The 12,471-nt window shown below is 40.1% G+C and overlaps 2 protein-coding genes across 5 annotated transcripts in view; one reads left to right on the forward strand and one right to left on the reverse strand.

Moving 5' to 3' along the window:
- LOC309693852 (uncharacterized protein) overlaps positions 1-12,471 on the reverse strand; it is a 548,750-nt gene that overhangs the window by 112,595 nt on the left and 423,684 nt on the right. The gene's annotated exons all lie outside the window — the stretch shown is intronic.
- The window catches only part of gpc5c (glypican 5c), a 109,874-nt gene that overhangs the window by 33,945 nt on the left and 63,458 nt on the right, over positions 1-12,471 (forward strand). For 2 of the 3 annotated variants that reach the window (XM_082513443.1, XM_082513441.1), the window contains 3 exons: positions 6,450-6,613; positions 7,677-7,733; positions 9,449-9,565. In XM_082513443.1, the coding sequence (XP_082369569.1) occupies positions 6,450-6,613; positions 7,677-7,733; positions 9,449-9,565 (338 nt within the window). The remainder of the gene's footprint in view (positions 1-6,449; positions 6,614-7,676; positions 7,734-9,448; positions 9,566-12,471) is intronic. The other variant, XM_082513442.1, reaches the window with a different exon arrangement.

Below are 12,471 nucleotides of genomic sequence, written 5' to 3' on the forward strand. Positions count from 1 at the left end.
TTTATTTGTATACTGAAAAAAAAAACATCACAAACTGCTAAAGATGCCAGAAAAGTCAACCAAACAGAGCATTCACTATGAGCAGCACTTGGCAATGGTGGAAAAGAAGATCTCCTTTTAACAGGAAGAGACCGCTGACAAACCCAGACTCAGGGAGGTGTGGCTATCTGCGGCGAATGGTCGGTTAAAAAGTTAATGACGTGCCATATAAAGATGTGGGGATTGAAAAGAGGTGAGCGGAGGACAAATACTCAGTGCATCATGGGAAGTCCTCCAGCAGCCTACACCTATAGCGGCATAAAGCCAGTTACACACTGGAAACAATTTCCTGTGAGAGACCACAGAAAGATATGCGGGAGTGGAAAAAACTCTCTTTAACTTCAAGGTTAGAAACTGAAGGTACTGCCAATGAAAGTGCAGAACACCGTTTATTGATATATGACCAGGTAATAAATATATTATAAGGTCACAACAGTAACCAGAGCCTGGGATGTCTGCAAGCAAGCTTCAAATCACTTCCTGTGTATACGTGGCTTAATGTTTCATGGTCAGCTTTTACACAATGTTTTTACATAGAGGTGCTTTATTAAGCTCACACAATTAATATGGAAAAGAAAACCCACTAAAATTAAAACCAATTTAAAAATAAAAGAAATGGTGCTAATAAATAATATTTAAACTTAAATTCAGCTTAAATATGTTGTAAACAAACTATAAATGCTGCTTTCTGTTTATCATTCAAAACTTGGTAGCTTACCATCATAAGCAGATCTAATCACAATATTTAACCCTGACCAGCAAAGAGCTCATCTTGAGGTATGCAGATGTATATAATTTGTACATTCCAGTTTATGGAAACAACACATTATTTACAAAGCAATCTCCTTCATCCACAAAAGAAACCATAGATAATCATTGTGGATAATCAGCTTTTGACATACATGCCTTGACCCAGCTATGCTGCTGTTATTATTAACAACAACAAGAATAGAAAGCTTTTATTAACAAGGGGTCACAACAGGGGTAGGGGGTAGCTCCACACAACCCAAAAGGGAATTGTATCTCTTTCCTGGACTGAACCTGGGATCTTGTAATAATAATAATAACAATAATAATAATAATAATGCAATATTTATCAATCTGTATAGACTGTCTGATGCCACAGTAACACCTTATAGCCTAGATCTGTGTCAGTGTGTGGTTAACCATATAACACAGCCTGGCAGTGCTGCTGAGGGAAGAGAGAGGCTTTCTTATTCCCCTAACCCACCCACATGTTCCCAGAGGGGTCAGGGTTTGAACTGGCAAGTATCCAGTTGCAACCCTGCTTCATTAACCACGAGGCCTCTGCCACAGTACCGCTAGTCTGGCAAAATAAAGACAAAGTCCGTATTATACATACATGTTTATGTGTTATTTTTGGATAATGTTATATTGTTATTACAGACTTTCACACATTGTGCCCAGTGTTGTTCCTCACCAAGTCATTTCGGGGGAGAACAAAAGATACCTTAGAGTCTATGTATTTCTTCTGTTTTTACATTAACGTTTAATCAGCAAAAAAAGAAATGTAAACACTTGTGCGCACATAATGAGCCTTCCTTTTCTGTTTTCATGTGTGTAGCAATTAGCGGTGCAGTTTTTTTTTTTTCTTCTACATAGTTACCATGCTGCTCAACGGCACAAATTCTTTGCGGTCTCTTTGGGGAAAACATAATAAATATAATATACAGCCATGTTACCAATATTTTAACCAGTGGCTGGTTGCTTTCCCACTGTTATGATAGGACTGTACTACTGTGAGTATTTTCTTTTTTGTTTTCCTTTAGTCTGAAACCACAGTGAATCAAGTCAATTAATTTAACAACTTCTTTACTTTTGATCTTGCAAGTGCTTTTTCCAGCCTGGTAGCTTGTTACATAATGCTCATTGAAACATTCATATGAAATGAAATTAAATTCTTGTTCCAAAGGCAATGTCTCTTCTCCTACTACACGTTGGTGTGCCATTTCTAAACTTCAATGAAAGGATTGGATGATGGTTTGATCCTATGAGCAGTTTTTAATGATATCACCAAAAACGAAAGAAATTTGAAGTTTAAGTTCCTTGCTATAATCACTGAAGTGGAAGTTTCCTTATTTGTTTTCATATATATTCTGTTACAATGTTGGATAAACACGTCAAAGGTAGCTAATATTTCAGTATTGAAAACTTCTATACCTCAAAAAGTCAGGCTTCAGGCTGCACTAAATGCTTAGGATCAGGCAGTTCATTACTTTTATATAAGTATTATAAAACAGAGGGAATATTCTTGATCTCACACAGGATGCTTTGATTACGAATACAAACTTCCAAATTCCCAATCAAAAGACAGGCACTCACAAGAAATTTGGCTTTCAGGGAGAATTGCTGAAATAGCTTAGTTTCGGATAGTTGATGAACAAAAGGCTGCACTAAGGCCCAGTGTAAGATAAACAAGGATTAATCAGAACTGTGATGTCAAAGTATTCCAGTAGAGGCCAAGAGTGTGCATAATGGAGATTAGTGTACATGATAGTTTATAATTCTGTCAGATGGTTCAAAAGTGGACATTGTTTGATCTTAGGTCAGGAACTTAGGTCAGGAATAATCCAATCTTGGCTCCTTTTTTAAAATTTCTTTATTTTTATTTTTTTCAATTCTCTCATCTACCATCAGAGCCATGAAAAGGAAATATTTTATATGAAGTTCTGAGCTCACCTAGAAAGGGCATTTAACTGACGATGACTTTGGCGCCGCTTGCAAATATGGTATGATTCCTAGAGAAACAGTTGGTAGCATTAGGCAATGACATGTGATTGTTTATATGCACATTTAGCACATACCCCATCGGAAGAAGAGGGTCTTCACTGAACAGACAAGCTAATGCTCATCTCACAATGTGTTGTGCTTGGGGTCAGGGGGGCTGAGAAAGTTCTCCAGGCTTTACTGGATAATCCCTTGATAAATAAACTGGGAGGAAAGACCACCACTGCTATCTGTAAGCTAATACTCCCCTAGAGAAGTGATGGCAATGGGCTTGGCTAGCTTGGAAGCGATTATCTTGCTGTTCTCTGTTTTTCACTCTCTTACTTTAGGAAGATATTTAAGTAATGCACAGTTCTTCATAAAGTTGGAACAACATAGAAAACATGAAAATAGATCATATCTTAGACCTTTGTGAGATTTTAAAAAAAATAAAATAAATTTATCCACTTTGGAAAGGGGTTATGTGCAACTGTGTTGATATGCAAAACTGTAAATCCACACCTGTAAAACATACTGTACACATGCAGTGTAGTTGTAAAAACACTAATCCACCCTCCCTGCAGCAGTAGAAATCAAATTTCACTGGGTAGCTCAAATGCACATAGAATACATGCCTTGTATTTCCCTAAAGTCTTCCACGTGGAGAAGATCCATCCCATCAATCTGCCCCCTCCATCAGTCTCTGTCTTCAGGCAATCATATAAGGAATGCTCTGTAAAATAGCTGAAATTGTGAAGGTATAACAAGGGCAAGCAGGTGGTCACACACACATACACACTCAAAACCAAAAACTCACGCTGGGCCCAAATGGGATTTCCATTCTCACGCCATCATCAGGTCATGAGATAATTGATTTATGGCCGTGTTTTAGCTCATGTCATTATTCAGCCTGTCATCTGATTGGCTTTCAGGATTATGTGGTTATCAGAGCCAATCTATAAGAGCATGTCTGTATTTCTCAAGAGTATCCTTAAGAGGATCCTGTTTATTTTTCCTGACAGTCACTTTGTGTTCAGTTTACACTGTATGTTTAGTTAGGCATAAAAATGATTTGTGTTAGTGTTATTGTTTTGAAATGTAGGTCTTTCTTTTGGACCTCTTCAAAAAGTATAACATTTGAACCTCTTCTCTGTGGTTTGGTAATGCAAAAAAATGGGGTAATGCAAACAAAACTGAGAGTGACCCCCTCTTGATGTTCATATTTTACTCAGATGTTTACATTTTTGTCTGAAAGAATAGCGCAATGTTGAGAAACGCAGATGAGAAATGGCACTTTGAAAAGTTCACAATGACAGGATTACACCCTATCTTAATTTCTCACCACTGCAGAGTTGTGATAACCTGTAGCACTGCCCTCATTTGTCACACACTGAACTTTATTTAGCACATTTGGTCTCATGCGATTAAAGAAAAAAACTTTTGAGAGAGTTTCCTAATAGAAGTATTAATAAAAAAATGTCCTGTTAATAAGTTTCAGCTCATTTATATATATATATATATATATATATGCAGTGTATTTTCTGAGGTCCTGAGCAGTCAGAAAGGCCCCTTTTGTCTCTTTTTTATCACTCACTTTGTGCTTATTATTTCTGTTATGGCGACTCCTTCATGGTATGTAGTGGTTTTTTCCCCTGTATTATTATTATTTTTACCCAGAATAGTTTTCTTCCTAGCCAGTCATAACAAGGTTACATTAACCTAACAAAAAATTCAAATAATAAAAATGAGCATTAAACATCCAACTAATGCATCATAACTACATTATTTTCTTAAGCAAAACCTGTAACTTTTTTTACAGACTATTCTGCTCCACCATTTGCTTACATGGCTGTTGCAAAGGCTTGCCAGCTTCCCCAGTTTCGCACACAGACACACACACACTTCCATATGCACAGTGCAGTAGACCTCCCAAACTCTACAGTCTGGACATGATGTCATAAGATTTTATGTTGTAATGAATCTCTGGAATTGGATTTATAGATTATTATTCCTTTATTCATTTCTGTATTTATTTTGCTAAATGAGAAAGAGGCACATTGTTTAATTCAGCAGGAGCTGTTGCATTGGCCAAGTAACTGTCGTGACATTTATAACAGTAGTAATTCCTAGAATTAACTGTGTTTTTGGTCAGAGCAATCAAATAATCTCATTTGTCAGGCTTTATTTTGAAATGTTCAAATCTGTGTTCTAATACATTTCTAAACACACTGTGAGCGTGTGCACACGAGATGAACAATGACTGTCCACAGAAGCATTGCTGCGCATGCAAACAGCATTTAGCTCAGAGTGCTGACAGGCTACATGGTCAAAACAGTTGCTATGGTCTATCTTTTCTCACCGCCGCAATGTAGTGCATGTGTGTGTCGTGTTTGCATGCATATGTGCGGCCATTCTCTTGTGTGGTTGAGGCCGTCCACATGTGAGCGTGTTTTATGGGTCCAAAGGGAGTTAAGGTTAATGCAGTAAAACCACCTTCCGCGTGCCCAGCGTATGCCTTAAAAGAGGATTTGACACGAGAATGCAGTAAAGAAATAAACTATGGATAAAGTAGAAGGTTTTTAGTGAAAAAGAAAAAAAAAATCAGATACTTATTGGGATGTCATTGTTGAGTCCTCTGCTACTGATGGGCCTATTGCATGGTTGGTATGTGAAAGCTTTCATTTAAACAGCACATGAGCTGACACATCTGCCTCACTGTGGAGGGAAAAGAATATTTTTAGTGCAACTGCGAGACACATTTTGTTACTGTTAACATATTTCAGCTGCTTCAAAACTAATCCAAACTCTTCCCAGCATGTGGACACACCCCTTCAAGCAAAAATTTAAACACACATGTCGCCAGGATGGATTTGCTTCTCTAAGATTCTAAAGTCTAAATCTTCTTTACTGTAAATTCAAATTACCTTGTTTACCAAGAATGAGGTGGTCACTGACTCTCTTCCGCTGTTTCTTACTGTAAGGCTAAATATTACGTAGTCCTTTTTGGATGTCCTTACACGGTAGAGTGACTCATCTTTCTAGTCAAAGCAATATACGCACTGATCACTGTAAGGAATTGTTTAGTTCAGCTTGCACCAACCATTACAGTCGGTCTCTCTGGCTAATTGAGGCTCACTTAATAACGCTGCCTAGAGGCTTTTAAGCCAATGAGATGTCATTGATTTTATCTATCGTTTTTGCGGCACACGCCCCTTTATTCATGACCCTGCTGTCTCCTCCTCTCTGCCGCTGGCTTTAATAGCCCGCTGGGAATACTTGCCAATGTTTCCAAGTCTGCACACATGCATTCACCTCCATGAAGTAGTGGAATAGTCGGCATTTACTGTCAGACCTCCTGGCAGTAACTCACTCATCAAACTGTTTCTTTCATCGCATCCCTCACTTCATGGCCACTCCTTTCCCATGCTCTCCATTACTCTGAACTTGGCTGTTCCATAGTTCTTTTCACCTTTCTTCCCTCTGTTATCATTCACTTTAATATAGCTGTCCTTCATTTAAAGCGGTGATTGTATGAGTGCGATGAAAGGTATTACCTTAATTGCAAGTAAGTTCTCAGAGTTGTATAGGTGTCAGTGGGTGGTTTCGAAGCCTCACTGCTGTTCCTCCCATAGTTTTATAAGATTTCTTTCTTAACAGGTGTTTGTTATCTGTCCTCCCCACAGGTGGACAAGGTGTGTGACCTGTCTACAGGGGAAGCCACACACATGCATCCTACTAGACCTGAGGTCAAAGCCTCGACACTGACCTTATCTTCTCCTTTTCCATCTTCCCCTTCCTCCCATCCTTCATTAGAGGAGTTGCAGGGGCAGTTAGGTCACTTAAAAAGGTAAGGCAAAGCTACAAACATTCAATCCTTTAGTTAGATTCCAAACTTTACTACTGGCTCTTCATTTTTTACAGTCAATGTTTTTTCTTGTTACTTAGCTACACTACTAGATGGAATGTAAACTCCACTTAAATAAAAATTGACTAGGCCTATATGACACGACCTAAGGGGTTGGCCAGTGTCTATTCACAGCTGTCACTTTTTGCTTTCTTCAAATGGCTAGTTGGATACAATTCACAACCACACACTGTAAATGTAGTGCCTGGTCCAGCTTTTTTGAAAGGGGTTTGCACAGTCCATGCCCTCCACCTGGCCCAGTCTGAGGCAACCATCCTGTGCCCACAGCAGCTGGTAGTGAGGTGAAGTGTGGGTAAGATTAATGTTGACGGACCAACAATTTCCTGTTTACCCAGACAGCCATACCACCAACTCTGCACACTAGCCGGCCTCGATTACATAGCAGCACTCACAAAAACACACACACAGACACCCTCTTGCAGTGTTGTCTACCATGAATCACTGCAGTGATGCCAGCCTAGCTGACAGGTCTGGCCTGGCACTAGCACCACCATTCATGGCAACACAATCCAGCTCACTGCTTGCTGCCAACACTGACCAGCGCACATGTGAGTGCTGACCACATCAGAGGCACGGCAGCACCAAGCGCAGTAAAGGGAGACTCGTGTACAGCTGAAAAATATGAAACATGATAGAGTAAAACAACATTTATATTTATTATATATTTAAATCTTTGCACATGTGCATATGTTTGCATGCATTTGTTTACTGACTTGACAAATTCATTCCATTTACTGTCTCAATTTTGATGTGGTGTGGGGAAAAATAGGTTTCGATTTATATGTGGTATACTCAGTGTCTGCATGTGCATGATTGATCACTCTCTTCCAGGGTCAAATGACTGTCTTTTCTCCCTCTTCCCCGTGTTTCCTGTCATGTCACCCTTTTTTTCCCTTTTTTTCTTTCCCTCAATCCCCATTTCACCTCCCTGCATCCTCCTTGCTTGCAACAATCTCACCGGGACTCCAACTCCCATCATTCCCAGTTCATTCCCTCCGAAACATTTCAAGAAAAATAAACAAAATCTGGAAATCCTCTCTAGGTAAGCATGAACCCAAGAGACACACTTTTTTCTTTTAGAAATGGAAGGTGGTACAGTATTGTGCTAGTATAGATTGTTCAGATACTGCTAACAGGTGATTAACTTTGTGTTTTGGGAGATGGGTGCATATTGCATGTCTTACAAACAGCGGTTTTATCAATGGACTCAACACATTACCCTATATGACCCCATGTGTTTTTAAGCCTCTTTCTCACGGGTGGCGGCAATGTGTGTCCAATCAAAATATCATGCCATTGTTTTGTTCATGATGACAGTGTCTATATTGATAGCATCTGTTAGCATTTCTGGAAAGCTAAGAAATTACCACACAGCATCATTGAGAAAAATGTGCTGATGCAGTGAAGTGGTCACATTCAAAGCCATTCATTTCCTGCCACCATCAGTATCATCACATGGGTGCAGGTCATGCTTTCATGCTTGTTATTAGCAGTGTTGGGAAGGTTACTTTTAAAATGTATTCCACTACAGATTACAGAATACATGACCCAAAATGTATTTTGTAACATATTCCGTTACGTTACTCAATGAGAGTAACGTATTCTGAATACTTTGGATTACTTAATATATTATCATGCTTTTTTACAACTACATGAATGTAGTATTGCTGTGTGATTTATTACTATTACTGAAGGTTACTCGCCATAATACCAACTAGATTTTTAAATCTTAATATAAAATGAGTAACAGTAGGTGGACATTAGGTAAGGCTGCACTTTTTGCAGTCATCTCGTATAGAAAAGTATTCGGCGCGTATATAAAACAGGTCCACGGCTCCGAACCGTAGTAAAGTGACCTCTGGCTAATGGGTCGGTTCTGTGTCGGGCTCGTAGCCGAAAACTAGCTTTACTTTGTTGTCTGGGTCAACTTTGCTAGTGAGAGACAGAGAGAGGCGTTGAAAGGCTGCTCCAGCGAAACTTATTGTTTCGGGGGAAAACACGAACACAGCGTACAGTCGAGTCTTAATAGATTACTTAAAACTGGGCTCGTCAGGCACTCTTCTTGGCTGCAGTGGTTATTATTATATTTACATGCTTCCAGCTCCCGTTTCTGCTCGTTGACAGCTCGTACTTTTCCACTTTTTCTCCCTCCCTCGCTCACAGACACATAACGGTTATGGCAGTCCATTCTCCCTGCAACACGGACTACACTGCCCATGAGGCTACATTCTTTAGGGCTATGCCTGTAACACTCTGCCTATAGCCTTCATATTAAATAATTTTTAAAAATATTTCTTTACGTCATTATGAGAGGCGAGATTGAGACACAGGCATTTGAGCCTCTTAATGCGTGTTTTGTTTGGGTTTCCACCGGCGTGGAATTACCAAAAATAGAGATGGCATAGCCTAACATATGAAACAGGAGAAGACCGCCGTGTAATCCCTTTATTTCAGCAAAGTAACTGTATTCTGAATGCCACCTTTTTAAACGGTAACTGTAACGGAATACAGTTACTCATATTTTGTATTTTAAGTACGTAACGGCGGTACATGTGTTCCGTTACTACCCAACACTGGTTATTAGTGTCATTGTACGGAAACACAGTGCCTCACCACCAGCTGCCCCAAAAATGTGACCACTAATGGTACAATTGCACGGTGCAATTCTCAATTTTAAACTTTCAATTTTAAGTGTACTGATTGTGAAGAGGAAGATATACGTCTGTATAAAAATTATACTTGTGGTTTTTTCCCCAGGTATTTTTTGAATACCCTAGATCGCTATAAGTCCTTCTTTGGCATGTTACCAGAGCTTCTATGCGAAGTGGCGAATGATGAGTCCACTTGCTGGAGCAGAGATGGAGTGGTGAAAAGGTAAGAGAAATGTGTTGCGTTAGAGATAAGAGCTTTCTTTTTTGCAAAACGACATTGCAGTATTGCATGGATGCAGGCTTGTTGGTGTTATTTCAAACAGAGATGTAATACCTTGCCTGAGATTTGACAGAAAGTGACCTCTGTGTTTAAGTTTGTGCGCTTGTGTGGAATAATGTTATGAGTCAGCGTGGCTGGCTCTCGCTAATCACTGTGGAAATAAGTAAGTCATTAAATCAGTCTCTGCACTGAATAAATGCAGGCAGCACAAATGGTTGGAAGGCGCTCCTTTCCTTTGTGCTGGAGTCATTTTATGAGTTGTTAACTATGCCTTTCTCTCTTTCCAATAGTTTAAGAGATATTTATTTTTTGCTGATTTATAGGTGTGGCCCTAAAACCCTTTTCCTGTTCATGGTTAAGTACTGTGTGTGGTTATGCATTACTCCATCAGCATAAGAAGAACAGACAAATGATACAGATAACAGAGCCAATGCGAGTCTGTAAATGATTCCCCCTGCTGGATCTGATTCTTAAAAGCTGTGAAAGCTTGGTCCACAATTATGACAAGATTATGTGCTGCTTCTACTGTGGTGGCCTTAAACTGGCCCCCCTTGGCATTTCAACTTAGTGCTCTGTTATGGGAGTATTAGCTTTGACAGTGAAAAACAGAGGACCAAATGATGGCTTCCCCCATGAGTGCTTATCAGATCTTTTGGCCCAGATTGAGGTATGCATTATTTTCTAGTACATGGAACATGGACACGAGTACATGGAATAACATCTTGTGCAGGAATAGATGACTCACATTCTAAGAAGAACCTTTTTATTATCCTCGTTGGATAGCAGTATTTTGATAAAACTCTTCATTGAAGTTAGCTGTACTTTCAAATCTTATTTGTTTTTATTTGGATCTCTTCTTCTCTTCTCTTCTCTTCTCTTCTCTTCTCTAAGAAGCCAAAGTGTGTGCCACATGCTTGTGATCAGATATACACGAGAAAGCAAAAACTGTGCACGCCATCCATAATTCAACTCCTATACAGGGAGTGCAGAATTATTAGGCAAATGAGCATTTTGTCCACATCATCCTCTTCATGCATGTTGTCTTACTCCAAGCTGTAGGCTCGAAAGCCTACTACCAATTAAGCATATTAGGTGATGTGCATCTCTGTAATGAGAAGGGGTGTGGTCTAATGAAATCAACACCCTATATCAGGTGTGCATAATTATTAGGCAACTTCCTTTCCTTTGGCAAAATGGGTCAAAAGAAGGACTTGACAGGCTCAGAAAAGTCAAAAATAGTGAGATATCTTGCAGAGGGATGCAGCAGTCTCAAAATTGCAAAGCTTCTGAAGCGTGATCATCGAACAATCAAGTGTTTCATTCAAAATAGTCAACAGAGTCGCTAGAAGCGTGTGGAAAAACCAAGGCGCAAAATAACTGCCCATGAACTGAGAAAAGTCAAGCGTGCAGCTGCCAAGATGCCACTTGCCACCAGTTTGGCCATATTTCAGAGCTGCAACATCACTGGAGTGCCCAAAAGCACAAGGTGTGCAATACTCAGAGACATGGCCAAGGTAAGAAAGGCTGAAAGACGACCACCACTGAACAAGACACACAAGCTGAAACGTCAAGACTGGGCCAAGAAATATCTCAAGACTGGTTTTTCTAAGGTTTTATGGACTGATGAAATGAGAGTGAGTCTTGATGGGCCAGATGGATGGGCCCGTGGCTGGATTGGTAAAGGGCAGAGAGCTCCAGTCCGACTCAGACGCCAGCAAGGTGGAGGTGGAGTACTGGTTTGGGCTGGTATCATCAAAGATGAGCTTGTGGGGCCTTTTCGGGTTGAGGATGGAGTCAAGCTCAACTCCCAGTCCTACTGCCAGTTTCTGGAAGACACCTTCTTCAAGCAGTGGTACAGGAAGAAGTCTGCATCCTTCAAGAAAAACATGATTTTCATGCAGGACAATGCTCCATCACACGCATCCAAGTACTCCACAGCGTGGCTGGCAAGAAAGGGTATAAAAGAAGAAAAACTAATGACATGGCCTCCTTGTTCACCTGATCTGAACCCCATTGAGAACCTGTGGTCCATCATCAAATGTGAGATTTACAAGGAGGGAAAACAGTACACCTCTCTGAACAGTGTCTGGGAGGCTGTGGTTGCTGCTGCACGCAATGTTGATGGTGAACAGATCAAAACACTAACAGAATCCATGGATGGCAGGCTTTAGAGTGTCCTTGCAAAGAAAGGTGGCTATATTGGTCGCTGATTTGTTTTGGTTTTGTTTTTGAATGTCAGAAATGTATATTTGTGGATGTGGAGGTGTTATATTGGTTTCACTGGTAAAAATAAATAATTGAAATGGGTATATATTTGTTTTTTGTTAAGTTGCCTAATAATTATGCACAGTAATAGTCACCTGCACACACAGATATCCCCCTAAAATAGCTAAAACTAAAAACAAACTAAAAACTAGAGATGGACCGATCCGATATTACGTATCGGTATCGGTCCGATACTGACCTAAATTACTGGATCGGATATCGGAGAAAAATAAAAAATGTAATCCGATCCATTAAATATCACGAAAGCAGCTCACAAAACTTGCGACACGCCGTAACTCGCCTCAGAACGTTAGCACGTCGGAGCAGTATGCATCACGTGATAGAGCGGCTGTGGCATGCGGGACCTGTGGTGGTCTGGATAGCATGTGGAGCTTCGCTAGCAACCCGGCATTTCATCTCCGACAAAGTTATCCCGAGAGAAGTAAAGCAAGTGTGTAAGTCCACCTCTGAATGTTTGTAAAGCATTCCTGCATTAAGCTTAACAAGCGACTGCCTCTCCTGCTGCTACTTCAATCATGAAACTGCTTAACGATCAGCTGATCGGCTTTTCTGTCGCGAGTCCG

This window comes from Aulonocara stuartgranti (assembly GCF_965226115.1).
Source record: "Aulonocara stuartgranti genome assembly, chromosome: 18".
Lineage (NCBI taxonomy): Eukaryota > Metazoa > Chordata > Actinopteri > Cichliformes > Cichlidae > Aulonocara > Aulonocara stuartgranti.